This window comes from Sceloporus undulatus, chromosome 1 (assembly GCF_019175285.1).
Source record: "Sceloporus undulatus isolate JIND9_A2432 ecotype Alabama chromosome 1, SceUnd_v1.1, whole genome shotgun sequence".
NCBI classification, from domain to species: Eukaryota; Metazoa; Chordata; class Lepidosauria; order Squamata; family Phrynosomatidae; genus Sceloporus; species Sceloporus undulatus.
The window spans coordinates 159,743,394-159,770,704 of NC_056522.1; the positions used below are offsets into that span (position 1 = coordinate 159,743,394).

Below are 27,311 nucleotides of genomic sequence, written 5' to 3' on the forward strand. Positions count from 1 at the left end.
AGTAAGCACACACACACACCAACCCAAAATGGTCATTTCCAGTCATTGAGGATTAGGGGGAGCAGCACAGAGGAGGATCTGTTGATCTCCTAATTCTCCAACAAATGGAAATAGCTGTGTTGGGGGGTTACATTGCTTAAGGGCTGTGTTTTGCAGGGTAGCACCAGAAGACATAAGAATTTATTTATTAGTTTATTTAGAGTATTTATACCCCACTCTTCAGCCAAGAGGCTCTCAGCCTTTTATCACTCCAGCCTGATTTCCCACCACAATTGTGCTAGTTCAAGAATAGAAGCATACTGGTTTGGCATAATTTTTAATCACATTTCCCCCATGACAGCGCTTTGGCGATCCATAATTGTGTGATCTGTTTTCTGCATTGTAAAACACATGTTGACAGCTGTGATAGTGCTTCCTCCCCTCTCCTGAAGTGTGGGGCTATGTGCACATTCACTCAGCAGCCCTGTGCTTTGGGAGAAAAAGTGATCACAGTTGCCAAATGTCTCCCTGATCCACTGGCTGCAGCCAGCTTTGGGAAGGTGTTGGTGGCCAGGATGGTTCTTTCTCCCACCTCCCAGAGAACAGGGCTACTGTGTGCACATTCACACAGCAGCCCTGCCCTGCACTTTGGGAGAGAGAGGCAGGTGATCACAGCTGCCAACCACCTCCTGAAGCTGGCTTTGCGAAGGTGTTGGTGGCTGCTACCACTGTGAAGGGGAGAGGAGCAGAATCACAGCTACTCACACCACATGACTGCCTGACAAACGGAACTGCAGTGGAATGGACTTATCGCATGAAGGCAGCAATGGAATAGTGCTTGCTGTGGAGAGGGAAAAAGGGCTTCCAGTTTTTCAAAAGTTTTGTTCAGCCACTTCAGTTATAAAACGGGAATGCCTCATTGCTTCTTATGCCAATAGATCCTAACCTGCCCCACTTCCAGCCCAACAGGCTAGAGAGTTTGTCTGACTAAAGCCACTTGTTGCTTTAGTGGAAAGGCATCTTTCTTACCTATGTTTCTAACTATAAAGGTTTCACTTCTATGCCAACACCATATCTAATGCAATGCAGACACAAGGCTGTGTTTAGTTAATGTGTACACATGTGTAAGAAATGCTTTGTGGAAAGGTTTTTAAAAAAGAAAAGAAAAAGAAAATACATCGTTGCCTCTTCAGCTGAGTCACCAGCCTTCTTGGTTTTGCATATAAGGGAGAGTTAATTTTGATCATATCTGCATCTATCCTCCTCTAAGGAGCTTGCAGCAGCAAACGTTAAGCCTCTGTTGTTTAATTCTCAGAAAAACCCCTGTGAGGTAGGTTAAACTGAGAGAGTGACTAATACAAGTCCATCCAATGAGCTGCATTTTTAACCAATTGATTTGCTCCCATCATTGGCTAGTTTTGCATATAGGATCTAACGTAGCATTTTCAGAACTTATTTGGAGACAATTTATTGACAGTGTATATTAGGGTCTTCCTAAATCCTTCACCCCATTACAAGCAGACACACGCAACCATCCACAAGCCGTAAGCAGAGAGGAAGATGTCTGTCAGATGGCTGAGAATTTTTCTTCAGCTGTAGCAGTGTAACTCGATCATTACTATTATTATTAGTATAGTAGTAGTAAAACTTCCAGTCCTGTGTCTGACTTTACCACTTCACACACTGTGACAAGGGCAATCCCAAGAGAGATTAAATTAATTCAAAATTAGGAAGGCATATTCAAAGTATTTATTTAGAGACATAAAATCAAAAGCACATTGCAGTAGTCACTAATTATGCAAATCCTCGCGTTTGTTTCCACTGATTGCTTCAGCTATTTTATACTGTCGGGAGATGACCAGGGTGAATACTCAGTCAAGCGTTGAGATATTTTGCATGATGCCTGATATGGTCATTAATGAATGTTGTTATGAAGTAGTAACTGTGATCATAGCCCTAAGAAGATAAAGAAGAAGAAAAGACTATTCAGTGTCACAGGCCAAGCTCCTTCATAAAGGATTGCTAAATGAGCAAGAAAACCCTGTACTCACAAACCAGAGACAAAGCCCAATTTAATTCAATGGAATTTATTTCTGAATAAACTGCATAAGATTGGGCTGTAAATATTTTTAATTTATTTTGAAATTAAAAGGTTGGTATAAGGTGAAATGTAAAGGAAGACACCTGCCCACATGCTCCTTTCTAAGAATATATCAAACTTTCAAATATGCACCAAGCCCAACAATTCTCCATTTAGGTTCTAAGACGTTCAAAAAAGGATTTAGAGTAGCACCAATCTCAAATGATGAAGAGAGTGTTCACATTTATATTAAATTAACCAGGATTCTCATAATTCTGGCTTAGTGTAAACATGTTATGTATTGGTGTTTGAGCCTTGTTTACTTTTTCTTTGCTCTAGCTTGCTAGTACAATTACTAAACAAGTTGAAAACAGTCCAGGTACTCTGTTGTCTGAAGTAAGGTTCCTAGTTTGTTGTTTCAAAAGAACCCAGAAATCATAATTCAAGAACAAACCACATTTCACCACAAAGGAAGACTAGAAAGAGAACCAGCTGAATTAAATGATAGCTACAAATCCAATCCATTAGCAGAGATATGAACAAAGACAATGGGTTCACGGCACAATAATACAGAGGTCCTTGCTACAGAACATGTAACAAAAGAAATCTCAGAGACAGTTTTGAACCCAAGGAAACTTACTTTTGTTAAGCAGATTTATTTCTTTTACACATCTCCACTAACTGACCACTGTGAAGACCTAAAAGACCTGTATCACCTCATCCAGTCCTTTGAAATTTACAGCAAGGGCCTTGGATCCTAATACAGTCTATCCCACTCCCTCAACTGAATAAACATGCTTTATATCTGAGGTCAATACCATTTGATATAACGTACCCTGTTATAAACCAGTGGGTTTATATTCAAGAAATCTTATGCTAAAATAAAAACTATTTACACCCTTAAACAGACTGCCATGTTTCTTTTTTTCTCCTTCCCCCTCCCTCCTTTTCATTCTGCAAGAGACTAACACAGCTATTTCTTTGAAAATGTGGACATCTGCATTATCCTTTCACTGCAATCTCTACAGCTGGGGTGGGGAATGTCTGACCCACAGTGCAGATGTGGACCACAGCATTTCCCATCCAGGTCATAAGCATCTTTTGCCCTTATCTCTGATCCCTGACCACAGATAACAAGCTGCTTAAAGTGCAGGAAGCTGTTGCATATAACTGAGCTGTTTTGTAGCCCTTGAAACTGTTGCATTGAGCATGGATGAAAGTGAGTTGTGCTCTGTCCAAATTAGTAATCATTCTATCTGCCCCAGCCCACTTTGCTTTGGACTCATCCTAAGCCTCTGGCCTTAGCTTTTGCCCTTGGCCCTATGCCCTTAGTGAACCACAGTGGGGAGTTGGCTGGGGATATAGGTGGGAGATAGGGGGGAAAGGTTGAAAAAGATATCTATCCCAATTTTATTTCTTATTTTAGAAGTGAAAAAGGGATATTTTGTCCTTGTGAGATCCAAAAAGTAAAACCTTTCTCATTTTGCCAGGCTTTTAGAAATGGTCACATACATTTCTCAGTGTTTGGCTCAGTATTTTTAATAAAATGTTTTAGATTTTTTTTCTAACTAATCTTTATGGTACTTTAAACACATTTCTTAAACAGATATTGTATTGTCAACGAACTGCTTCAGGACAATTTTGTATGTAAAAGAACTTTATACAAATATCACCCCCCCCCGACCCTGGACTTTTATCTACACTTTCATCAATAGAAGGATAATCAATCCATAATCAATCAGCCTTGGCTACCAAATGTTAAACATTAGAGCAGAGAATTTCATGGGGATTACCAGCTGCATCCTGAAGACCACTGGCACTTTCCGCTCTGTACAGGCAGCAATGAAATTATCAGGTAGTAGCTGTCCTCCTGAAAGGAACTGGTCATCTTTTCCTTGATCAATGAGAATATCCAAAGGGGAACCTTCATAGGACTTCACAATGTGCGTAGCATCATATGCCTGCAACAGATAAACATGCAATCCCTTCTCAAAACAGCAGTAATGTCACGAGTTTCTAAAATGGCAGACAAAAAAGTAGACCAACGGGAAGAGCTCTGCTTCTATACAATTTGCAATCAGTCTGCATTTGAAGTAGAATAGAGGCCAGGGTCTTTAAAACAAAATATGGGTATCTAATGGCGATGACAGTGATTATCCCTCAACAGGAAGAACAGACATATTTTTAAAGTTTGCATTATCTTGCACTTCCCTAAAGGGAGCAACCTCTCTCATCATTAACCAGCACAACCAGAAAAAGTTAAATAAACTTTCAGAGTGGAGTGAAAAACAGAAGTACTGTATATACTCATGTATAAGTCCAAAAATTTTAATCCAAAACTTGACACAAAAAATCTGAGTCAACTTATCAATGAGTCGATGTAAATAGTGTACTTCAACTCTTAAAAAAAAAGCCATCCCCTGGTGAAAGGCAAGAGTGTAATCTGTCCTGGAAGCTCTGACTCCACTCTATTCTCTCATCTATTCAGCCTTTAGTATGAGTACAAACAGTTATGCAAGCTTCGTAAATTCTTTGGCATTGCTTTCTTTTGCTTTATCCTTAGATCCTTTGTTATATAATATACCCTTAAGTTTTACCCTTGACCTATCTATGAATCATATCAAAATCCATAATTTTGGCCCCCAAACCTGCCTTCAACTTAGACATGAGGCTGACTTATAGTGGAGTATATATGGTAAATATATATAAACTTTTTAAAAAAAGTTTTTATTTGGGCATTAACTACAAAGCCAAACTTTTATATTATCTTTTTCCTCTCAATTACTAGTGTGATATTATTTGCTCTGAACAGATATTAGCAGATACAGTTTTACTTTGCTAACTCCTGCAATTCTGCACAAGTCACACAACTTGGCAAACGTTGCAGAACTGAATAGAGTGGTGAAAGCATTCCTCATCCAGGGTGCTATTTTTTTCCCAAGCCAGGCTTGTTGGCATGGGACCAGCAACACCTAACTGATTCAAGAATTTAAACATAAATGCAGCTGCTTCCGCCACCCAAAGTCCACTAGCTTCAGTTCCCATTTGTCTGCCTTTGAAACGGCAGAGGCGGTTTGGTGACCCTACTGTGGTTATAGTGTAACATTTTTCTTCTAGATAGGCACAGTTCTGACATTTCCAGTACATACCTCCCAGTCTTTCACATTGGATCCTAGGTATCCACTGAAAGCCTTTTTCCCCCATGGACACTGAACAGGGTTGCATATTGGCGCAAATGCTGAAACAGACTATTTAGAAAGTGAAAGTCAAAGACATAAATTTATATATTTATGAGCAAAGCCTCTAGTTTCTTAGTTTTATAGGTTTTTACAACTTTCCATCTTCATCAAAAAGAAATGACTGGCTCTTGCAAAAGTTTAATTTGACAGTTAGCAAAGAGTTTTGTATTAGATTGTATTAAATATACAACATATATTTAACTGTTTGTTTCTGTCCCCATTTAGCAATGCATCTTCACTTCCCAAAATTGTGTCACATGTTACTATAGGCAACTGGTAGTCCATGGCTTAATCCAGTATTTTCATGCCATGTGGCTCCCACTAAAGACTGGGGCATTGCTCTCATTACTGCACTACACATTACTGCACTACACTCTTACAGTGCTGCTATTCCACTTTTAATGCTCTGGCTGCCTCCTGTTGCATTCTGAGGCTTGTAGTTCAGTGGGGCCCCAAGATCTTTCTGGCTGAGAATTCAGCCTCTTTGTTAAACTGCAAACCCCAGAATGCAACAGGAGGCAGCCTAAGCAGCTAAAGTGGAATAGCAGCACTATAAGAGTGTACTGCGGTAATCTAGTAGATCTAAATATTTCTGATAACATTTTTACAATCCATTTCTTGCAATAATAGCAGATGTGCTTTTCTTTAACACACATTTAAAAGAGGAACTGATCATGGAACTGTACAGAAGTGACTTTATTACTGCTGGTAATTGCTGACATGAAAAACTGTAGCCATTTTTCATATAACCAAAAATATCTCTCTCTTCAACACTTGGCTTTTCCTTATAATAGCAAAATAATGTTATAAGTTGTCTAAATTTTCATCACTTATTAATTGTCAATACTGTCAGTACAGTGGGTCCTTGTTATCCGCTGGGGTTTGGTTTCAAGATCCCCTGTGGATGCTCAAGTCCCATTAAATATAATGGCAGAGCAAAATGGTGTCCCTTATATAAAATGGAAAATCAAGGCTTGCTATTGGAATTTATATTTCCTTTTGGATATTTTCAAGCTGTGACTACTTGAATTCATGGATAAAAAAAATCCATGAATGTGGAGGGCTGACTGTACAATCCTATTCATGTCTAGTGCTCATCAATTAAAGATGATTTACTCTCAGGTAGGTGAGCACAGAATTTCCAGCCTTTGATATCTAACCTTTTCAGGAACATTTGTCATATCACTACTATTTCCTTTTGCATCATTCTCCAGTTCTTTCATTTAATCTGGCATGATTTAAGCTTTAGAATCTTACTTTATATTTTCCGGGATTCTTCAGAGCAAGGATTAGCGCACCGTGGCCTCCCATTGAATGACCCGAAATAGACATTCTTCCAGAGTCAGCTGGAAAATTGGCATTTATCAGGTTAGGCAACTGAAAGAAATCAGCAGGAAAGAAAGAGATGTGAGTATGTTCACATTTAGACCAGCAGAGGCTGAAAACAAATATGCTGCCCTCTGTTTCTGTGACTCTTTTCTTTGTCTGTCACAACATGTAAGGAACACAAACATGCTATTCACCAAGCCGTTTTCAATTTATACTGGCTACAAATGAGATTCCATAAGAGTCAACAAGCTATTTGAAGGCGCGCGCACACACACACACACACACACACAGAAAAAAAATATTAGCAAGTTTTTCCTTGGTTTGAGGAAGTATACTATAACATAGTTGTAATACTCTTGTTAAGGAATGAAGACAGAGCTTAAAAAGTAAGATTACTATACTTGGACCATCGAAGAGACACTTTATTGTTGTATTTAGTATAGTTCTGTCCCACTGTTTTTTTAACATCATAGAATTCAAGGAAGCATCACAGGATGTTCCTAGGTTATCTCCCAGCCAGGGACTATAAAAACCAACATGGGATTTGCTTTGGTGAGGTGGCTGCATCAACTTACCTTAAATAAAATAGATAAAATTATAAAAGTGGTAAGAAATTATGGGGAGACATACCACAGAATTGCTCAGAAAGGGATTAATACTTTAAATTGTAATGCAGTCTATAATTCAATTAAGGCAACTGTAAATATCCCGCTGAAAGTCACCTCATCCTTGATGTAAGAGTACATGCGATAATTTGTTTTCCATGGCTCTTCAGTGGCGTTTACATAAAAACCAGCTCCAGTACCAAAATCCCAACCTTCCTCTTCGCCTTTAATATTGCATCCACCTGTAATGGAAACAAATTCAAGACTAGTAGTGATTATCAGTTCCCCTTCCAAAGCCACTCATGGGATGTCTCCTTCCCCATAGCAAGTCAAAATGTCTCATTTTCCTCTGCAGTCTGTCTCAAAATAGCAACAGAATGTGACATTATGTCCCTTCCTATTGCCATTTTGAGAAGGACTGCAGAGGACGATGGAAGTGTTGAGGGGTAGTATGGGATTCTGGGTTGCTTGTGTGGGTTAGATGGAGGTATTTTGTGTGTTTTCATGCATTTGGGGAGCTTTTTGTGGTTTCAGGGCAAATACTGTGATTTGTAGGACTTTGGGGACCAAGCAAATAGGGTGGGTCTTGAAGTGGTCTGCAGGTCACTGTTTGCCCACCCCTGTACAAAATTGAATAGGTTCACTTGGGTGGACAGAAAGTTTTTCCAGCACCAGGAAGCCCTTTTCAAGCTAGCTGCTAAACAGAAGAGACTACATCAGGGATAGGGAAATGCTAGGACTTCCAGATGGTTTGAATGACAACTCTCACAATCTCTTATCAGTGGGCAACCTGAGTGGAACATATGGGAACTGTAGGCCTAAATATCTAGAGGGTTAAAAGTACTTCAATCCTGTTCTGTCTGTTCAAAGGGGCTTTACTGAGAAAACAAATCTCACAGTGCATAACTGATGCTGCTGCTACCTAACCTTTTCACCACAAGAATGAGCAAATGTTCAGTATTTCCCCCCAGCTGGGTGATACATTCAAGGGATCATTGAATCGCATCACTATTGAATCTCAGTCACTCAGGCAACTGAATTCATCCAACTAGGAAGACATTTAGTCTAGGAGGAAACATATAGAATGTGAGACAGTGTGATTGATAGCACAATCCTGCCCTTAACTTACATCTCATCCAACAGGATAGCTATTAAGATCCCTTGTACTGTCAAAGCTTTCAGGCTGACCATTAATGACTGCCAATGTAACAGGAGCACAGGAATTCAATGTATCCTCCATAGCTGTTTTTAAGAGCCACAGTGGTCTCCCCATCACATCTCCAATTTTTTTTAAAGTTTTTTTTAAGCATTATGCCTTTAAACACGCCCAAAAGGGCAGAGGGGAAAATTTCATCACGTTCCCCCCCCCCCCGCTGTTTTAGGCCCAGGAAAGTTTCTTTTTGGAAACAGGAGTGACTCAGAAGTTGAAATGTAGCATTTTGTAATAAGGTGGCTATACAGAAATCCCAAATCTTAATGAATAACTGGGACTCTTAATTTGTTCAAGCGATGAAAGTTGGCATTTCATCAGACCGCTTCAGCTATGGCCATGAAACTGTGGGGTGAAGGGCTCTCTAGATTGTTACTATATTCAATAAAAACAAAGCTCAAGGTGTTGGCATCTTTTTCCCTGCTAAGGCAGGAGTGGGTAATGTTTGGTCCCCTGGATTGTTTTGGACTTCCGTCTGCCCCAGGAGTTACGAGTCAAACATCTGGAGGACCAAAGGTTCCCCAGCCCTGCTTTAAGAGATCTCAGCATTCCAGATTAAATTGTCCAACAATGAGACTTAACACAATGTAACTTTTCAGCTGAGGTTTTCTAAGGGTAGGTTATATTCAGGAGTGGGACAACTCTTGGAGGGTAGGGGAATGCACTGGATCTCCATGGAATCTTGAAAGGTTGTGTCCATCTAGATCTGCTATGTTGTTATCTTTATTTGTATAAGATTGTACAGTTACGTTTAATTCTGCATTTCTTGCATGTCTCGAAAATCAAAAAGTTAAAAATTAATTTAAAAGGTGACAATTGTTTTAACTCCTAGAAGAAAGAACTTTGTGTGAGTGTACAAGGTGGGCAGAGAAGATGATTTACTCCATGGGGAGCGCATTTAGCCTAGGGATTGCCACTTATTGACCTCTACACTAGTTAACAGTCCTTTGCAAACTAGGCCAAATGTGGGACCTTTGGTCCTCCAGTTGTTTTCAACTATAACTTTGCCAATCCCTAAGTCTACTGGGACCTCTGGAAGACAGAAGTTGTAAGGAAAACTTGCCTCAAATTGTCTGAAGGCTAGAGCTTCGCACCTGAACTAGGGTAAGCATGCATTGTTCCTTCCTAATCGAGCCATTTAGAAACAGCACATGAGAGTTTACAAATATTGTAACTATCATGCCGAATCTGAATTCCAAATTGATTAAAATAGACAAAATACTTGATACAACTTTCCTTAAATTTACTGGCATTATGAACAAGTTACACTAAAAAAAAGACAAAAGCCATTTATTTTAGATGCACTGGTATAGTACTTACGTGGGCTGGTGTCAGGAGCAACAACAATAAGGCCATGTTCAGCTGCTGCTTGGTGGAAAGCTGCTTTAGTTATAAAATTCTGTTCTGTGCATGTTAACCCTGAAAAGACAGCAGAAGATTTCAACAATAGGAACACAGTTTACAACTGAACCTACAGTGGGCTTCTTTCATTCTCCAAAAAACAGGGTCTAGATCTTTCTAATTATATTTTCCTATATGGGGACAAGACGGTTTAATTATTATCAAAATGCGGGGAAATCCAAATGGATTATCAGTTAAATTGCAAAATCTACATTGTGACAATACCTCTATTATGCCAACCGTATGGCATAAACACTTGGGCAAACTTTTAAAGCCTCCAGGCCCCTTCTTCAGGGAAGATGATCCCAAAATCAGATGGGGACAGGAGGAACAATTTGACCCATGTCATTGGCATGCAGTATTATGGTGCAGTGACAAGAAGAAAACTGCCTCAAATAAGGTTCATGGTCCTTAGGCTCGCTAGTATCAGCAAAAACAATTACAAGCAATAAACTTTTTTCTATTTTTGAAAGTACAAGCATTGCCACCACTCTGTCCCTCCTCCATGAAAAACAAAAATTGTCTCTAATCTATGTAAAGCTCAGTCTCTTTTATAGGTAGAGAGCAGAGAGTTCCTTAGGCAGTCTCCATATTGTAACTCAAGATGATTTCAGGTGCTGGATCACATAAAGCAAGTCAACAGAAACCTCTTTCATTGGAGGGACTGAGACCTCCACAAAAATAAAGCACCATGTTCAACAACATCTAGAAAGCCCTTTCTTGGCATAATCCTTATCAAGGCTCAGCCAAAGCATGAGCAAAGCAGTTCTCTTTAGAATCAGCCCTCGCCCCCAAAAGCCTACTTAGACCATGCTAACACAATGTCACAATTAATTCTAGTCACTTTAGGTGACATCCTTTTCAAAGGCAGCTTCAAAATACTCACCTGAGAGCCAATACAATACAGGACACTTCTCAGTTTCCGCCTTGGGTGGCAAATAAATCCCAAATTTCATTTTGCATTTCAGCTCAGCACTGTCAAGCAACAAAGCATAGTTACTAGAAAGAACAATCTAACTAAACAATTGAAATTTTTATAAGGGACACAGAAGTGCTTAATGCATGAGCCAGAAGCTTTAATCATTTCATAGTCTGCTCCTCCATGAAAATCTATACAGCTGTTTCAATGAGGAGATTTGACTTGATGAGAAGGATTCAGGCAAAGGGAGTATATTACTGATGCCAGAAAACTGGGAAAGGATACAAATCCTCAGAGGACTTCCTAGCATGGCATTTAGGTATGGCAAGAAAGATACATGATGGGTTGGGCACAGAGACAGAAGGGCTTGAATAGACACATAAGGGGGCTCAGCATAGAAGTTGAGTAGGAGTAGTGGGCCAGTGTGATCCTATTGAAAGACAATAGGTAACTGGTATATTACAACATGCATGGAAAATTCAGGACACTGTTGCTTGACAAATAACTATTCCCCCCTCCAAAAATTAACATTAAAAGATGGTCTCTCAGGACTGTTCTCAGAGATGCTGCAGCCAAATTCTTAATGGGACTAGTGTTCAGAGAGCAGAATCAAACAGATAGGAAAGGGTTAGGGTTGATCTTCATGTCAATTGCCCTCTTAAGGGTTTTTCATGAATGTATCCCACTGTATTTCATTGTTTAAAGAAATTATTTTAATGCTGTGGGACTGAGGTGGGGCAGATTTTCATTATTTGTCCTTTAGGGCCCATACAGACAGGCCAAAATAAAGCTGCTTCGGGTCACTTTGGATGTATACTGTTTAAATGATGCATGCGTCCTAAGAGTCCAGAAGCCGTGCCAAAGCCACACTCCAGTCCTTAGGACTTCTGGACTCTTAGGACACATGCATCTGTTAAACAGCATACCTCCAAAGTGACCCGAAGCAGCTTTATTTTGGCCTGTCTGTATGGGACCTTACTTATATATGGACTGAACAACTGACTGAATGGTCTACTCTGTTTGGGAGTAAGCAACAAGATGCTAGCCATAGTTTTTTGCTCTTTAAGGCAAAACTATTTGTTGTTGCAATGTCTGTTTTACTGTTAGCTATCTTTATATTATATTATGATTTTATTGCAGGCTTGGAGGGTAATTAAATTGCATATAGAAGTAAAATATTTACCTTTCATGCTCGTATACCTTCTGAAAACCATTGAAGCATTTATTGCTAGAAACTTCTTTCAGTGCCATGGCTTCTGGTGAGAAACATAAAGATAAACTGGTGTATTTTAGAAAAGGTATAGTGACTATCGATGAACAATACAGACCACTGGATTAACAACGCCCAGTTACTGAAAAATAAAGCCATCTGGTTTTCAAGCCAGCTGATACAGAAGTAACAAAGGCATTTTGAAGAAAGTGGGGGAAGGTGCCCCAAATGTACCACTCCTTTATTTTTCAATGGTGCAGATGAAGTTTGCATCTAAAATTCAATGTGAGCCAATAGATTTGATTGTTGGATGACAAATCTGGAGACCAGGGTTTGAATCCTAGCTCGGCCGTGAAAAACCCACTGGGTTGCCCTAGGCGAGCCACAGTCTCTCAGCCTTAGATGGCAATGACAAACTCCCTCTGAATAAACATGCCAAGAAAACCCTATGACAGATTCGCCTTAGGGGCACCATAAGTAAAAAATGACTCGGAGGCACACAACTACAACATGGCAATCTAAGCTACCAACCGTCTCATACAAACACTATGAAAGCAACGGGAAGGTCTGTTCCTATCGTGGTGCCCACATCAATTGTGTGTGTTAGATATTTTTATTGCGAGTTGTTGTTGTGTGCCTTTAAGTAGTTTCCCATTTTTGGCGCCGCTCAGGCCAACCCTATTTTCATGGCAAGATTTGTTCAGTGGTTTGCCATTGCCTTTTTCTGAGGCTGAGAGAGTGTGACTTGCCAAAAGTCACTCATTGGGTTTCGTGGCTAAGCAGGGACTCAAACCCTGGTCTTCAGAGTCACAGTGCAATACTCAAACCACTACTCCACACTGCCTGCTTTGCAATATTAATCTATCCTTATTGCAAGTTATAAGGGAGAGAAGCCATCTTTTTCCTTGCCGTTTAATCTTTACATTCATAGCCATACAATCTTATATTGTATATGTCTATATATAGATCTTTATAACTTAGATTTCTTTTTTTGTTTTGTTTTGTTGTTGTTTTTTTGTACTTTTCATTATTCTTTTCTTTTGTGTTCCTTTGCTCTTTTTGCAATGTCAATGTAACTTTATGGACATTTTACAGATTAAAAAAACATCTTTTTCTTTGTCCTTTAATCTTTACATCACTAGTCATAAGATCTTCAATATATCTATATATCGACCTATAGATATCTGTATATAGATCTTTATATCTTAGGTTGAGGTTTGTTTGCAATTTTGTATTTTGTAGTCTTCTTTTCTTTTGTGTTCCTTTCCCCTTTTTTGCAATAATAACTTATCCTTATTTCAAGTTACAAAGATAATAAGTCATCTTTTTTCTTTGTCCTTTAATCTTTACATCTTAGCTTTGTTCTTTTGTATTTTGCAGTCTTCTTTTCTTTTGTGTCCCTTTTCTCTTTTTGCAATATTAATGTATCCTTACTGCAAGTTGTAAGAATACATTCATATTGCAAAACAAGGGAAGGGACACGGAAGAAAATAAGACTGAAAAATACCCCTCAAAACCCCCAAACTAAGATATAAAGATTACATGACAAAGAAAGAGATGACTTCTTACCCTTATAACTTGCAATAAGGATAAATTAATACAGTATTGCAAAAAGAGGAAAGGGACATAAAAAGAAGACTGCAAAATACCTTTATAACTTGCAATAAGGATAAGTTATTATTGCAAAAAGAGGAAAGGGACACAACAGAAAAGAAGACTAAGGGAAAAAGATATAAAGATGTATACATAGATATTTATGTATCTATATATCTATATAGATAGATAGATAAGATCTTATAACTCTTGATGTAAAGATTAAAGGCTAAGGATACATTCCTATTGCAAAAAGAAGAAAGGGATACAACAGAAAAGAAGACAAGGAAAAAACCAACCAAAGATATAAAGATGTATACATAGATATCAATATATCTGTATATAGATATACATAAGATCTTATAATTATTGATGTGAAGATTAAAGGGTAAAAAAAGATGACTTCTTACCCTGTAACTTGCAATAAGGATAAATTGCTATTGCAAAAGGAGGAAAGAAAGACAAAAAGAAAAGAAGACTGAAAAATAATATAAACAAACCCCAAATTAAGATGCAAAGATTAAAGGGCAAAGAAAAAGATGACTTCTAATAACAATAACATTATTATTATTATTATTATTATTATTTATTTCCATAGTCCATACAGCAACACAGCTATTATTCCAGCCTCTTTCTGTTATCATTCCCTCTGTGGGCTCCCCCTCCTTGATCAATAACCCTGGTGGGGAGCAATAACCCTTGGGGAATAGGCAATAACAATAATAATACCTTGATCAATAACCCTTGGGGAATAGGCAATAACAATAATAATAATACCTTGATCAATAACCCTTGGGGAATAGGCAATAACAATAATAATAATACCTTGATCAATAACCCTTGGGGAATAGGCAATAATAATAATAATAATCAATAACCCTGGCTGGAGGGGCCTCTAAGCCAAGAGACCAACAAGTCCTTCCTAGGTTCCAAGTCAGAGTCCTGCTTCTGAGCCCTGCCTCCTTCACCACCAGGACCTTCTATACAACAAGGCTTCATGGGGGTTGTAGTTTTAAGGAGCCTCAGTTTGCTTTGCGCTGCGGACGAAAGGACTTGGTTTCCCGAGATGCCTCGCTCTGTCAATTGCTGCGCATGCGCGCTTGTTGCTGCTGCTACTGCTGTGTTTACCTTGAGATGGGGGTCTCTGGGCTGAAGCTGGTGGCTGTCCTTGGAGGGGCCTCTCTGCTGTTGGGGCTCCTGGCCTGCTACAAGGCTGGCTCTGAGCCTCAGGTGGGTTGACAAGAAGCATTTAGCCCAATCTTAGACCAATTTTATCATCTTTATGCACTTCTTTATTGGGTTCCTGGGGTCCAGAGGGTGCCTTGCATGGGAAATAATGTGCATTTCTTACAGGGATGGTGGGTTTTTCCTCCTCCAGGTGGTGGCAGACCCCCCTCCAAAATGGAGGGCATGGCCAAATATGACAGCTGAACATGTAAAGCCATGCTTCCCAGTCAGGCTCAAGATGGAGGATGTTCAAGAGAAATGGAGGATGTGACCATCTAATAGCTAGAACCTATTCATAGAGGTGAAACATTTATGCTGCTCAGTTGTGCTCAAAATGGAGGCCATGCAAGAGGAATGGAGGACATGGCCCAGTAAGGGCTGAAAACACTGCTAGAAATGGAAATCCATGCTTCTGAGTCAGGCTCATAATGGAGGACATTCAGGAGAAGTGGAGGATGTGACCATCTAAGAGCTAAAATCTACTCATAGAAATGAAAACGTACGCTGCTTAGTTGCACTCAAAATGGAAGTCAAGAGAATTGGAGGACATGACCGCGTAAAAGCTAAAATTACTCACAGAAATGTAAATTCATGCTTCTGAGTCATCCTCGAAATGGAGGATAGTCAGGAGAAATGGATGAAAGTTTGCCCAGTGCTTTACAGAGTAAGGGTCAAATAAAACAAGAATGAAAGAATAGAAACCTGCCCAGCAGCGTATAGTCTAAAACAACAACATTACATGTAAAATATCAAGTTTGGACATCTGGTCACCTTGAGCATGGACAGCTTTCACTATTCTATGATCCTATGATCCTCTTTTCGTCCTACAGCTAGCATCAGCCATTGCTGCCACAATGCAGAATTAATGAAGTTTGATGCCGCTTTAACTGCCGTAGCTCCATCCTATGGAAACCTGGGATTTCTAGTTTGTTGTGGCACCAGAGCTCACTGACAGAGATGTCTAAATAGCTTACAATACTATAAATTACAGCATTTCATAGCATTGGTGGTTGAAGCGGTATCAAACTGCATCAGTCTGCAATGTAGATGCAGCTGGAGTCAGCATATCCAATGTTGCTCATTCAAACTCCATTTCCGAACCACTACACTAAACAAGATGTTTGGTAATCCTTTTGTCCCCGCTTTTTCTGATTCACACATTGTGTTATGTTTTCCAGTTCTGGCTAGTTTACTCACTAGTAGTGAGTAAACTAGCCAGAACTGGAAAACATAACACAATGTGTGAATCTGCGCTCTTACTTTGTCCCTGGCTAAAAGAAAAAGAGGAAAGGCTTGTTTACAATGTTTGTTCATAAAGGGAGTGACAGCCGTAAGCAGACTTCCCAGCAAGCTTTCTAGTTCTTATCTACCCACTTGTACTTATGATAGAAACCAATGTATGCAAATAGTCTATGTGTATAACAAATCAGGCCAGAGTATTAGCCTATTATGATGTCTAAATACCATCCTTTGTTTGGCTCTCCTTTTAAATGCCTTTTAATTATTATTTTACCAGGCAAGGCTATGGTTTAACATCTAGTTCTGTTGTTTGTAAAACAAGCTGCTCTAAATCATTGCTTTGTTGAGATTTTTACTTGGCTGTTTTAAATTTGATCAGAATTTTTAGCCATTCCAGGAACCATTGGGGATTGAAGAGTAAGACAGAAATGTACACGTAAACAAACAGCTATTTCATTTGTGAAGTGCTACTTAGAAACTTTGTTGTTGTGTGCCTTCAAGTTGTTTCTGGGTTATGGTGACCCTAAGGGGTCTTCTTGACAAGATTTGTCCAGAGAAGGTTGGCTATTGCCTTCCACAGAGGCTGAACGAGTGGGTCTTCGTCAAAGTCACCCAGTGGGTTTCATGGCTGAGTGGGAACAACAGCCTTATTATCAGGATCAGCGGACTCAGGGGCTGTGCAGACCACCCCTAAGGTACACTGGATCAGGGCCACGGCAACAGCATGCTGGAGCCCCGATCTGGCTTTTCCAGGGTGCAATAGACACAGCGCTATGGCTTGAAGGTGCTCCTTTCATGTTGTGTTGTGTAGACACAGCACTAGAGGAGCGCCGTGATGCCACTCGCCATTTGGAGCAGCGTATGGCATCCTGGCGCCCTGGGCATGGAGTTGGAGCTTGCGTCATGTGGATACCATGCCTCGACTCTGTCCCCAGGCCGGCCTTAATGGCTGGTTTACACAGGACCTCAGTTCCCAATAACCAAGAGAACATCTTAATGTGAGTAAAACAAAAGATTTTATTCCAGAAATTGAGACAGAAGTCCCTCTGTCCAGGGTTTGTGTTGGAACTGAAATGTTTTCCTCCTGGGTCATACTTAAGAGTTCCCATCATCTGGCCCCCCTCCTGGGCTACAATCTCAAGCCTTTGATCTGGATCAAAGTGACCTTTCATGTTCCCTCTTTCTTTTCCTGTATTATCATTTAGTCACACTTAAGGAAGGAAGGCATCCCTGGTTTAGAGTCCAGATCCACTTGTGGGAACAACAGGGTCATAAAAGCACAAATCTCTCTCGCCACTGGCCATTTGCCCCCTCCCGTTGTTTCCCAAGCTTGGCTTCCCACAGGTTTCCTATTCCCCTCTCAATAAACTAGCGTTTATTCTAACGCTATATCAATACGTCATCTTACCACCATATCATTACATCATATCATCATGACAGAATCATGCATATGGATCTAACACTTACAGTATTGGTTAGCATTCCTCTTGTTTACTGATATGGAGGTCTGAGAGAGAGTGGTAGTGCTACCACTTCTTTTTGTTTCAGGAAAAGCCTGGGTTGGGGACATGGCATGTGGCTGTTGTGGCCCCAACCCTGCAAGCAAAGGGGCAGCCAGAAGATACTCCTTCAGGGCGATCTGTTTCACCCCTAAGTAGGGTTTGCCCTAGTGTAATCTTTCATCCTAACCTACTACAGTGGACCTTTCCCATCCATGGGGTTCAGTTCTGGATGGGTGAGTGGGGGACATAGATGGCAAAAAAATGCAGACAGCTGCGCCCCATATTCAGTGGTGATGATGTATGCACAGATGTGTCACCATGTCTGTGTGCACACACTGCTGTTTAATAACATGGGACATAGTCATCTGTGAGTGGTTAAATCTGTGGATCACCAGCACACTGATACAAAGGGCCCCAACTGTATATATGTGTGTGTTTATCCAGCATGACTACTGCTGGATGGTGGGAGGTGCAGATGAACACATCTGGGGCACAACAGGCTAAGGGAGGCTGCCTTAGAGGAACAATGAGATGTAAATGCAATGTGTAAATGATACCAACTGGTCTGAAACCAAGGCTCACTTTATACTATTGCTTTTACCATTTAATTTTAAGGTATTCAACCAATTGAATTTCCAGTCTTTTCGGAGAAGAGATAAGCCTCTTTACAAGCTTGACATAAACTGGCCTAAATCCCCAGAAAAACTGACAGGTCAAACATTTTGTGTTGCTGTTGACCACATCAAAGAATTAGTTTACATTGGGCAGGTAAGAAACACTTGATTTGATTATTAGTGGTCTGATAATTCTTGAACAGAACACTGTGAAGGGCTTCAACTTTGAGTGGAGGCTCAGCTTTCACCTTTGGAAAAAGCTCACATTTTCCCATTTTTTTTCAAACTACATTTGAGGGGGATGTGTTGCTGTAGGCCCCTGGTGCGGCCCCAATACGTCACAACCGCGCCGCCTTGTTTGGAGGTGGCACGGTCGTGACGTAGTGATGGCGGCGGCCGTGTGGAATGGCCGCCCCCATTTTCTACGCGCAGAGCGCGTACTAGGGTTAGAGGAGTGCAGAAGCACTGCCCCTTCCTAACCCTAGTATGCGCTCCGTGCGTACTATATGATGGTTTGTAACCAGCCTACCTGATTTGGAGGACCAGCAGGATTCACACACACACCCCCAGTATGCCAGGAGCTGGCACCATATTTGTGCCCATTGACTGCAGTTATTTCTTTCTTTTCTGGAAAGTGACCAGGGACTGGCAGCTGATGGCTCATGGACCAACACCAGTCCACAAAAAAACCTCTTTGAGTAGCACTGTTCTACTTTATACTACAGTTTAGGGCAGGTATGGGAAGTCTTTGGTCGGCCAGATTTTTTTGGCTACAACCCCACTTCAGTACCACCCAAAATTAACCGTGATAAAGGATTGTGGACATTGTAGTTCAAAATATTTGAAAGGGCCAAAGTTATCCACACCTGGGTTAGCAGAAAAACATATCATGGGAGTTCATGAAAAAAATGTAACATTTGTGGCGTTTCAAGGGACAGCCAGAAGGATGAAGGGATTGTATCAGTTAGGTAGACATTGGCCTTGTTTGCACAGAATCTTAATTGTTGTAAACTGCTTTGAATCCCAATCTGGGGGGAAAGCAGGATAGAAATAAATATCATCATTATTATCATCATCATCATCAGTCAGGATACATAGGTTACTCTGGGGCCCTTTAGCACAATATAGAACTATGGTTTCACTTTAACTGCTATGGCCCCATCTATCCTGGGTTTTGTAATTTGGGCACTACAAGAGCTCTTAAAAACATCAAATCCCAGCTTTCCATAGGATGAAGCCATAGCAGCTAATAATAATAATAGCAGCATAATTGTGTAATGTGCCAGTGCCCTGGTTTTATGGTGGATGAGTAGGAAAATGCTACACGCAGTCCATTCATGCAAATGGTAACACTGACTAGAACTGGGTGGTTATCATGAAGACTGAATCTAGTAACATGTTTTTTCTTCCCCAGGAAACTGGGGTTATAAGCCTGCCTGCTTCTGAGCTTTCCAGAGCTTTCTGTCTGCCTCTGTCAACATGTTTCTAGCATGGCAGTTAAGTTCTTAAGCCTGCCAAGTAAATTTGACTGATACCTATTTTATTGTTTCATTGATTAACTCAGCTTCTACATATCTCTGCCCCATTGTTCAGTGAAAACTGGCTTCAGGTATTTCCGTTGGTCCATCAGCTGCTTGCTCCTTGTCCATCTGCATAGTTCAATGGAAGGAAACTACTGATCAGATGTTAGGAACTGGATTTAAACAGGACTTAGTCAAGCTCCTGAGACTTATGAGACTGCATTATGTGTGCTATAAGCAGAGGAGTGCTTATAGCACAGGCCTACAGAAACCACTGTTTTGTTTTGTTTTGTTAGTATAACCCCACCATCCAGACCATGGTGCAGAGAAAAAGACATACACTTAGAAGTAAAGCATTCTGAGCCCTGATATTTATTATCAGTACTAGAACTAAACAGAGCATGTGTGCCTTCCACACATAAAAGAAACACTTCTAGCTATGCCAAACTTGCTTCATTTCAGAAGAGCATGGAAAGTTATTTTTAAGAAGTAATTACCTACTTACCTATCAGTTCCAAGATTACTATCTTCAGATACTTAATTTTTAAAAAATCTAGCGTCCCTTCTTCTCAAAAACAATTGAATTAATTTTTTCCTTACTTTTTAAAATTTAGACATCCAATCCAACAGCACATGGCATAGAATGAGGAGCACTGAAGCATGCGGTATCCTTCCATCACCATTAGTGAAGCCATAAGCCATAACTATAAAAGTAACTTTAAAAAGTTACATCTACATAGCAAAAGAGTGAAATTTTCCTCTCTTAAATTGCATTCATAAAATAACATTGGCCTGTTACAGACTGCCAAAATAAAGCTGCTTCGGGTCTCTGTGGAGGTATGCTGTTTAAATGATGCATGGGTCCTAAGAGTCCGGAGGTCGCGCCAAAGCCATACTCCATTCCTAAGCACTGGAGGGCAGCTTTGGTGCAGCTTCTGGAATCTTAGGATGCATGCATCATTTAAACAGCATACCTCCAAAGAGACCCGAAGCAGCTTTGTTTTGGCAGTCTGTAACAGGCCTTTGTTATGCCTTTGTTGCTCGGAAAGGAACTAGTGAGTTATTTGAAAATGAATTAGTTACCTAGGAAAGGAATCACTTATTTCGGAGCTCTGCATTTGAGTAGTATAATTGAGGGAGGTAGTGTAGTCATTTTGTTGCCTCTGCTGTGAAACAACTGGGAGACAGAAATCGTTGTACCGCAAATCATCCAAAGCTCTGATAGCAGATCACAATCTGATTTTTTTTTTTTTGCCCACCCCTGTAATAAGGAAGTAAAATTTAAAATGCTTGAGGATGGCTTTCTGTAATACCTGTTTCTTTACATTATGTTTGTATACCTTCAGAGAGGTGGTGATGATGTGCCAAAGGTTGTGGTGTATGACGAGGAAGGCTATTTCTTAAAAGCATGGAATACTACCATTGAAATGCCCCATGGCATGTTTGCACTGAACACACTCAATGCAAGTTCCATTTGGATCACAGATGTTGGAACTGGTATGTAAAAAGAGTGAAGTGAAACAGTTTCTCTCTGGTATTTTTAGATTAAGTTTCAAGATTAGATGCATTTCCACAAAATAAATTGTGTTCAGGGTGGTGTACAATATTAGATAGATAGATAGACAGACAGACAGACAGACAGACTTTCCAAGAAGCAATACAGTCACCTCTCTACATTTGCAAGAGTTAGAAGCTTAGGACCCTTGCGAAAGTGGAAAAACCATGAATATCTCTAGGTCCCCAAACAAGTACTGTATCATACAGACAGTGTCAATAGCACCAACCCATCACTCTATTGCCACCAGGCCACCAGCATACTTCAGCCAGATTTTAAACCCCTCAGCGCACTGATGTCCTCACTTCACTCCTGTTCTTCGCAATCCACCTCTCAATCTCTCTTCCATACAAAAGATTCAGCCAGGTTTTAAACCCCTTTCCAGCCCATAGATCTCCATAACCCACTCTTGCACTTCCCAGTGCAACACCTCTCGTCCTCTTCCCAAAAGAGCCAGCCAGGTTTTAAAACTCTTTCCAGCCCATAGCACTCCACTCCTGTTCATCCCAATCCACCAACCCTCAATCTCTTCTTCCAAAAGATCCAGCAAGATTTTAAACCCCCTTTCAGGCCATCCACCTCCTGGCTGGCTCTTTTGGAAAGACAAGATATTGAAAGGTGATGGACTGGGAAGAACAGGAGTGGGATGAAGAGATCTGTGGGTTGGAAAGGGAGTTAAAACCTGGCCCGCTGTTTTGGAAGGACAGTGCATTGAGAGGAGGTGGACTGAGATTAAGAGCAGTGGGGCGAGGAGATTGATGGACTGGAAAGTGGTTTAAAGTCTGGCTGAGATTTTTTTGGAAGGATAAGCGATAGAAGAGAAGGAAGGGGAGATGTCAAGCTGGCTAAGCAGCAGCTAGAAACCCCTAAATAGTGAAATCTGCAAATGTGGAGAGCCAACTCCATTGCAATGATAATTGAGAGAAAAGCATTTAAGGAGGGGGATATTTTAAGGGAGGATATTATGTATATATTGTTGCATGTTTTTAATATGCTGTACGCTGCTTTGATTGCTTTCACAAACACAATCATTATATGGTTAGAGAAAAGTTTGTATTGTTATGAAAATTTCAGGATACCAAGTATTATCAGCAGTTACTGTATATACTTGTGTCTAAGCCGACCTCATGTATAAGTCGAGGGCAGGTTTTGGGGACAAAATCATGGATTTTGATATGACCCATGGATAAATCAAGGGTCAAACTCAGGGACATGTAACAAAGGATCTAAATGGGGGGGGGACACCACTTCGCTCCCTCCTTCTCCCTCTCTGGACCTCTCTCAAGGGTCACAGTTGGAAATGCAAGATGTGGACACAAACCTCAAATTTCCCTCCCTTCCCCACAACTTTCCCCAAGGCTGCTGGCTTGCAAAAAGGGGGACAGAAACCTCCAATTCCCCTCCTTTCCCCAAGGCTGCTGGCTTGCAAAAAGGGGGACACAGACCTCCGATTTCCCTCCTTTCCCCAAGGCTTGTGGCTTGCAAAAAGGGGGACAGAAACCTCTAATTTCCATCCTTTCACCAAGGCTGATGGCTTGAAAAAAGGGGGACACAGACCTCCAATTTTCCTCCTCCCTCTCCTCCCTCCCTTCTCCACAGCTTTCCCAAGGTTAATGGAGAAGTATTACCCTATTGACCCATATATACATCTACCTAGGATTTTGGAGCCCATTTTTTGGGGTTAAGTTTTTCAACATATAGACGAGTATATACGGTAGCTGAATGTTGGGGATCTTGAAAAAGCCACACACAAAAAGGAAAAAAATGGGAGGGGGAGTAAATTAGAGCCTTAATGAATGTTTCCAACTGAGTGTCCAATTTAATAACAGTACACTGCACAGAAAGCACCTACATACAATGCATTCACCTGCCTATTACAATACATGCATGGTCTGAAAAACAATTCTAAGCTCATAAACCTCAGTGTGGATGGAATACTTATTAATTTGAATAGCAGCTCTGTGCGTGTGTGTGTGTGTGTGTGTGTGAGAAAGCATTATTTTTTGGACATTGCAACATTGCAGGTGCACATCACACATGGTGAACTGTTGAGTGCTTTTTTCCATCCAAAATGAAAGTTTGCAAGGAAAACTGCAGAGATTCCACATTTAGAAAATGTAGAACCTGTCAGTCCTTTCCACCTTCAGATTATCGCTCTTACTTAAATTATTGTCTTCCCAGAGAATATGTGGTTTAGCTGAAAAATCTCTCCCTCTTCTTAATGTAGGTGAGAATGGACACACAGTTAAACAATACAGCCCCTCGGGAGAATTACTTCAAGTCATAGGTACGCCGGGGAAAGCAGGTTCTGGGACAAACCCCTTGCAGTTTGACCAGCCAGCAGAGATTTTTGTTGAAGAAACAGGTGACATATACATTGTGGATGGTGATGGGGGTATGAACAACCGCCTGCTCAAAGTCACCCCAGGTGAGCCAAGTGAACACCAGTGACCTCTAGACTGGATTAGCAGTGCGCAGGTGCTTGCTTCTGTCGGACACAGTCAGCAGCAGCCGTCATCCTTCTAGTTAGTACATCTGTTCATTTAATTGTCTGATTGCTTCAATATTTCTTTTTTTGCTTTTCTTCCATATATTGGCTTACAATGCCGTCCTGAACTGGCCAAGAGCCAGCCAAACTATGCTGAATCTAGACTTCTGCTAGCTTAGCGGTGTTGGGTATTTTAGGAGTATCTTTTCATCACTCTAACTTTGTGTGAGCATTATGGTTTTGTTCCTGGGCTGCAAGGTTTTTGGTTCTGCTTTAACTCCGCTCCTCCCTTGCCCTGTCTCTTCTCTGCTAAGATTCTGACCCACTGATGATGATGATGATGATTATTATTATTATTTATATAGCGCTGTAGATTTGCCCAGCGCTGTACATAAAAACAATAAATATATATAAAACTTTGCCAGCAGACTAGTTCAGCTATCATATCAGGCCTATCAGCAGATCTCTCAGATCAGCAAGCAGAAGACAATTTGTGCTAATGGAAAAGGTTTTTGCCTAATCCTAATCCCCCTTCAATTGGTGCATCTTTGGGTGGTGCAAGGAAGGAGCTAAATTAAGACAGATACAAACTTCCTCATCCCCTAAAACAGCTAAATGCTGGCACAAAGTTAGGATGGGCTTAGGGTAGTCCTAAATAATTTCCAAAATGTCTAGGCTCAGAAGAGCTTGGATTCAGGGCAACTCCATATGCCCCATGCCACCTCAGCCAGTTAGATTTATACTCTAATTATATTTAAACAGAAAAAGTCATTTTATGAATATACACAAATCCACACAATCTTACTTACTTATATGTTGTGGCCTCAGATCCTGTGGCAGCCACATCTTTTATTCTCATTTATAATCTGTTGCTGTGGGTTTCCAAACAGGTTAGCTGTTTCTGGGATTCAAATAATATCTTCTACATCTGGGGTGGACAACTGTGGAGGCTAGGGGATTTCATTAACCCACTTGGTGACTTTTGTGTACTGCACCCTCCACCACATGTGCTCCTGCCAAACAAAGTGCACTCAGATGCCCTCAAGAGGACATCCCCATCGTGCTATGGGGCCTTCCTGGATCGGTTTGTGTCATTTTCAGGCATAAATAAATAAAATTGAACGATTTTCCAAAATTTGTTTTCACCTGGGTGGGGAGGGAGACTGCAAATATGGTGGAACGGCCCTCCATACACTCCCTGTAAGTCATTTGGGGATATTTTGGAACCATTTTTAAAACAGAAAAAAATAAAATAAACCTGGGGTGGGGGGGGGGGGGGGGGGGGCCACAGAACAGCCCTGGAGTTCACATGTGGCCTGTGGGCTACACTTTGCTCATCCCTGTTCTAGGTGGTACCAGAGACGATAATCTCCACATTTGAGGATGATTAGCCTGAAGAATTAAAATATATGTTCAAATAATGCTCAGAATTTATTTATAGGCCTGTTACAGACTGCCAAAATAAAGCTGCTTTGGGTCTCTTTGGAGGTATGCTGTTTAGATGATGCATGGGTCCTACGAGTCCAGAGGTTGCGCCAAAGCCACACTCCATTTCTAAGCACTGGAGTGCAGCTTTGGTGCAGCTTCCGGATTCTTAGGATGCATGCATCAACATACCTCCAAAGAGACCCAAAGCAGCTTTATTTTGGCAGTCTGTAACAGGCCATAGATTGTTTTTTCCCCCTGCATAAATGCTTAAAATGGAATTTTGCTTGGGTGGATATTTACGTAACTGTAGCACAGATACTGTAGCCCTGTTTTATTTATGTTAGACCACCTTTGCAATTTTGTGTAGGGAGTATTGTAGAGTGTGGTACAATAACAGCTTGGAAATAATCTGAATATAACATATACAATATTAAACTTTAAAGCAGAGATTTGAAGTGAAATAAAGTGGTGGAGATTATCCTCCACTTGAAATCCAACAAGTATCTTAGATTTAACAATAGTTTTGAAATTACTGTAAAATTATGGTAACATAAGATTCTATAGTTTGGCTACTGTTATTTTATTAGAAACACGGAACAACTTGTGATGTCTGATCAATTGCTTTCCATCCACAGATTTAAAGACTCTATGGCTGCATGGGGAAGAGGGTTCTGCCATTACACAATTCAGGATTCCACACAGTGTAACAGTGGATTCGGTTGGACGGGTAAAGTAGAAGTGCAAATTTTATGTTGTTTTATAAAATCTCATTATACCAAGATTCTATGGTACTTAACATGAAATTTAAATTCAGTTTGTTTACTGTAGTGCTACAACTATAGTTCTGTATATTTTGAAATTACAGCACTATAATTTCCTTTTAATGATGGCATTTTCTTGTCTACTGTCTTTTTAGTAGTGTAGTTAATGTGGTAGCTGAAAAGGTTTTTGTCATTTTTAAAATTGGCAATATACTGCTGTGGTACTACAACATGTACGTAAGTGATGTAGAAAGGAAAATACTGCTAATAGGAAAAGGTTTTAGTGCTTATTAATAGAGTTTTTAAAGAGTGAGAGAATCACACCTCCAACCAGTGATAGGAAATGTTTACTTAAAGATTCCAGTGGTCACTGAAATGAATTGGACCATCTTCTTCTCCACTCACAGAAACTATATCACAACTACTGGTGTAATCAGAGCCTAGTATGAGATACTCAGAGGGAAAGCACAACCCTTTTAATAGCATGGAATGATTGCAGATTCTTCTTGTAGCTTAATAACAGGCTAAGCATTAGTTATCACTACCTGTCTGAAAGCATTCTTAGATCTTTCAAGGAAATACTGCTCTTCAGAACTTTCCTACAGTCAATCCAGTAATACTAGATTTTTATAGGATTGGTTAAAAACGATTCCCACTCCATTTACACCAGAGCCTCTACCTTTTCTCTTCTGCTATACTACAAATGACCCTGTGTGCATACAATTTCCCCCAAGCTTTTATACTTCATGTCGTGTGTCATATATTCCTGACGCCAGCCACTTTTTTGCCACATTCTTTTTTCACCACACAAAAAAAGTTTTAAATGTACAGAGAAGTTAACAATGACAAAAAAGTACTTTTCTGAAATACTGGATCCTGTTGCATCCACTCTTGTAGGGTTTAGGAAACAGTCCATGGAGAAGAGGGGGATTTAGTGTTTCATCCTAAATGGAAAGGATTAGGATTTGATATAATGCACACCCACACCAAATATGTGTTGCATGAACTTGCGAAGCATTTTTGAAACAAAGGACTCCTCAGTGAACTGAAGTAAATGTCTGGTGATTTATTAAGAAAGTTCCCTTTAAGCCTCCTTTTGAGACAGTTGTGAGTAACAAGCAATGCAGGGGAGTTTAGCTGAGGAAAAGAGATGGAAATAACAATGGGTTTCTGCTAGATGTGGGTATACTTGTAATGGGGTTGTTTCTTATTCTAAAATAAAGCCCTTTGTTTTTACTTCAGGCTTGCAAAATGGAGTGTTAAATTAGGGTGTTGTTGTTGTTTATCTGGAATAATGGCTCCTTAATCCACCAAATAAAACTACACAGTTACAGCACCAGGAGGAGCTATGTATACTTGTGAGAGGCAGATCTTATGGAAGTGCATGGAAAAATACATAGCACACCTGTCTG

General features: G+C 40.4%; 2 protein-coding genes across 6 annotated transcripts in view; one reads left to right on the forward strand and one right to left on the reverse strand.

The window, feature by feature from the left end:
* Window positions 1-1,705: 1,705 nt before the first annotated feature.
* Window positions 1,706-14,533, reverse strand: ESD (esterase D). Of its 4 annotated transcripts, XM_042446549.1 has the most exons (10): window positions 14,427-14,483; window positions 14,295-14,327; window positions 11,946-12,018; window positions 10,730-10,818; window positions 9,763-9,861; window positions 7,350-7,474; window positions 6,556-6,675; window positions 5,209-5,307; window positions 3,853-4,020; window positions 1,706-1,935 (listed from the first exon to the last, which is right to left on the reverse strand). In XM_042446549.1, exons 3-10 carry the CDS (start codon window positions 12,011-12,013, stop codon window positions 1,855-1,857), a joined length of 849 nt encoding a protein of 282 aa, XP_042302483.1. In that variant the 5' UTR covers window positions 12,014-12,018; window positions 14,295-14,327; window positions 14,427-14,483; the 3' UTR covers window positions 1,706-1,854. The 4 variants fall into 4 exon arrangements, with proteins under 4 accessions (XP_042302483.1, XP_042302481.1, XP_042302482.1 ...); XM_042446547.1 differs by lacking the exon at window positions 14,295-14,327 and having other exon boundaries at window positions 11,946-12,022; window positions 14,435-14,533; XM_042446548.1 differs by lacking the exon at window positions 14,295-14,327 and having other exon boundaries at window positions 14,391-14,531.
* Window positions 14,534-14,665: 132 nt separating this feature from the next.
* The window catches only part of NHLRC3 (NHL repeat containing 3), a 17,256-nt gene continuing 4,610 nt past the window's right edge, over window positions 14,666-27,311 (forward strand). Inside the window, exons 1-5 of one of the 2 annotated variants that reach the window (XM_042478703.1) lie at window positions 14,667-14,795; window positions 18,149-18,301; window positions 21,014-21,164; window positions 23,450-23,650; window positions 25,774-25,865. In XM_042478703.1, the coding sequence (XP_042334637.1) occupies window positions 14,700-14,795; window positions 18,149-18,301; window positions 21,014-21,164; window positions 23,450-23,650; window positions 25,774-25,865 (693 nt within the window). In that variant the 5' untranslated portion in view covers window positions 14,667-14,699. Of the gene's footprint in view, window positions 14,796-18,148; window positions 18,302-21,013; window positions 21,165-23,449; window positions 23,651-25,773; window positions 25,866-27,311 lie in introns of both variants that reach the window. The other variant, XM_042478712.1, reaches the window with a different exon arrangement.

Bases quoted from the DNA above. Each gene is read 5' to 3' on its own strand.
- ESD (XM_042446547.1), bottom strand. From the start codon at position 12,013: ATGGCACTGAAAGAAGTTTCTAGCAATAAATGCTTCAATGGTTTTCAG. The intron at 10,819-11,945 runs GTAAATATTTTA...GTTGCTTGACAG, and splicing joins AAGGTATACGAGCATGAAAG to TGCTGAGCTGAAATGCAAAA. The intron at 1,936-3,852 runs GTAATCCCCATG...TTATCTTCTTAG, and splicing joins TGGTCTTCAGGATGCAGCTG to GGCTATGATCACAGTTACTA.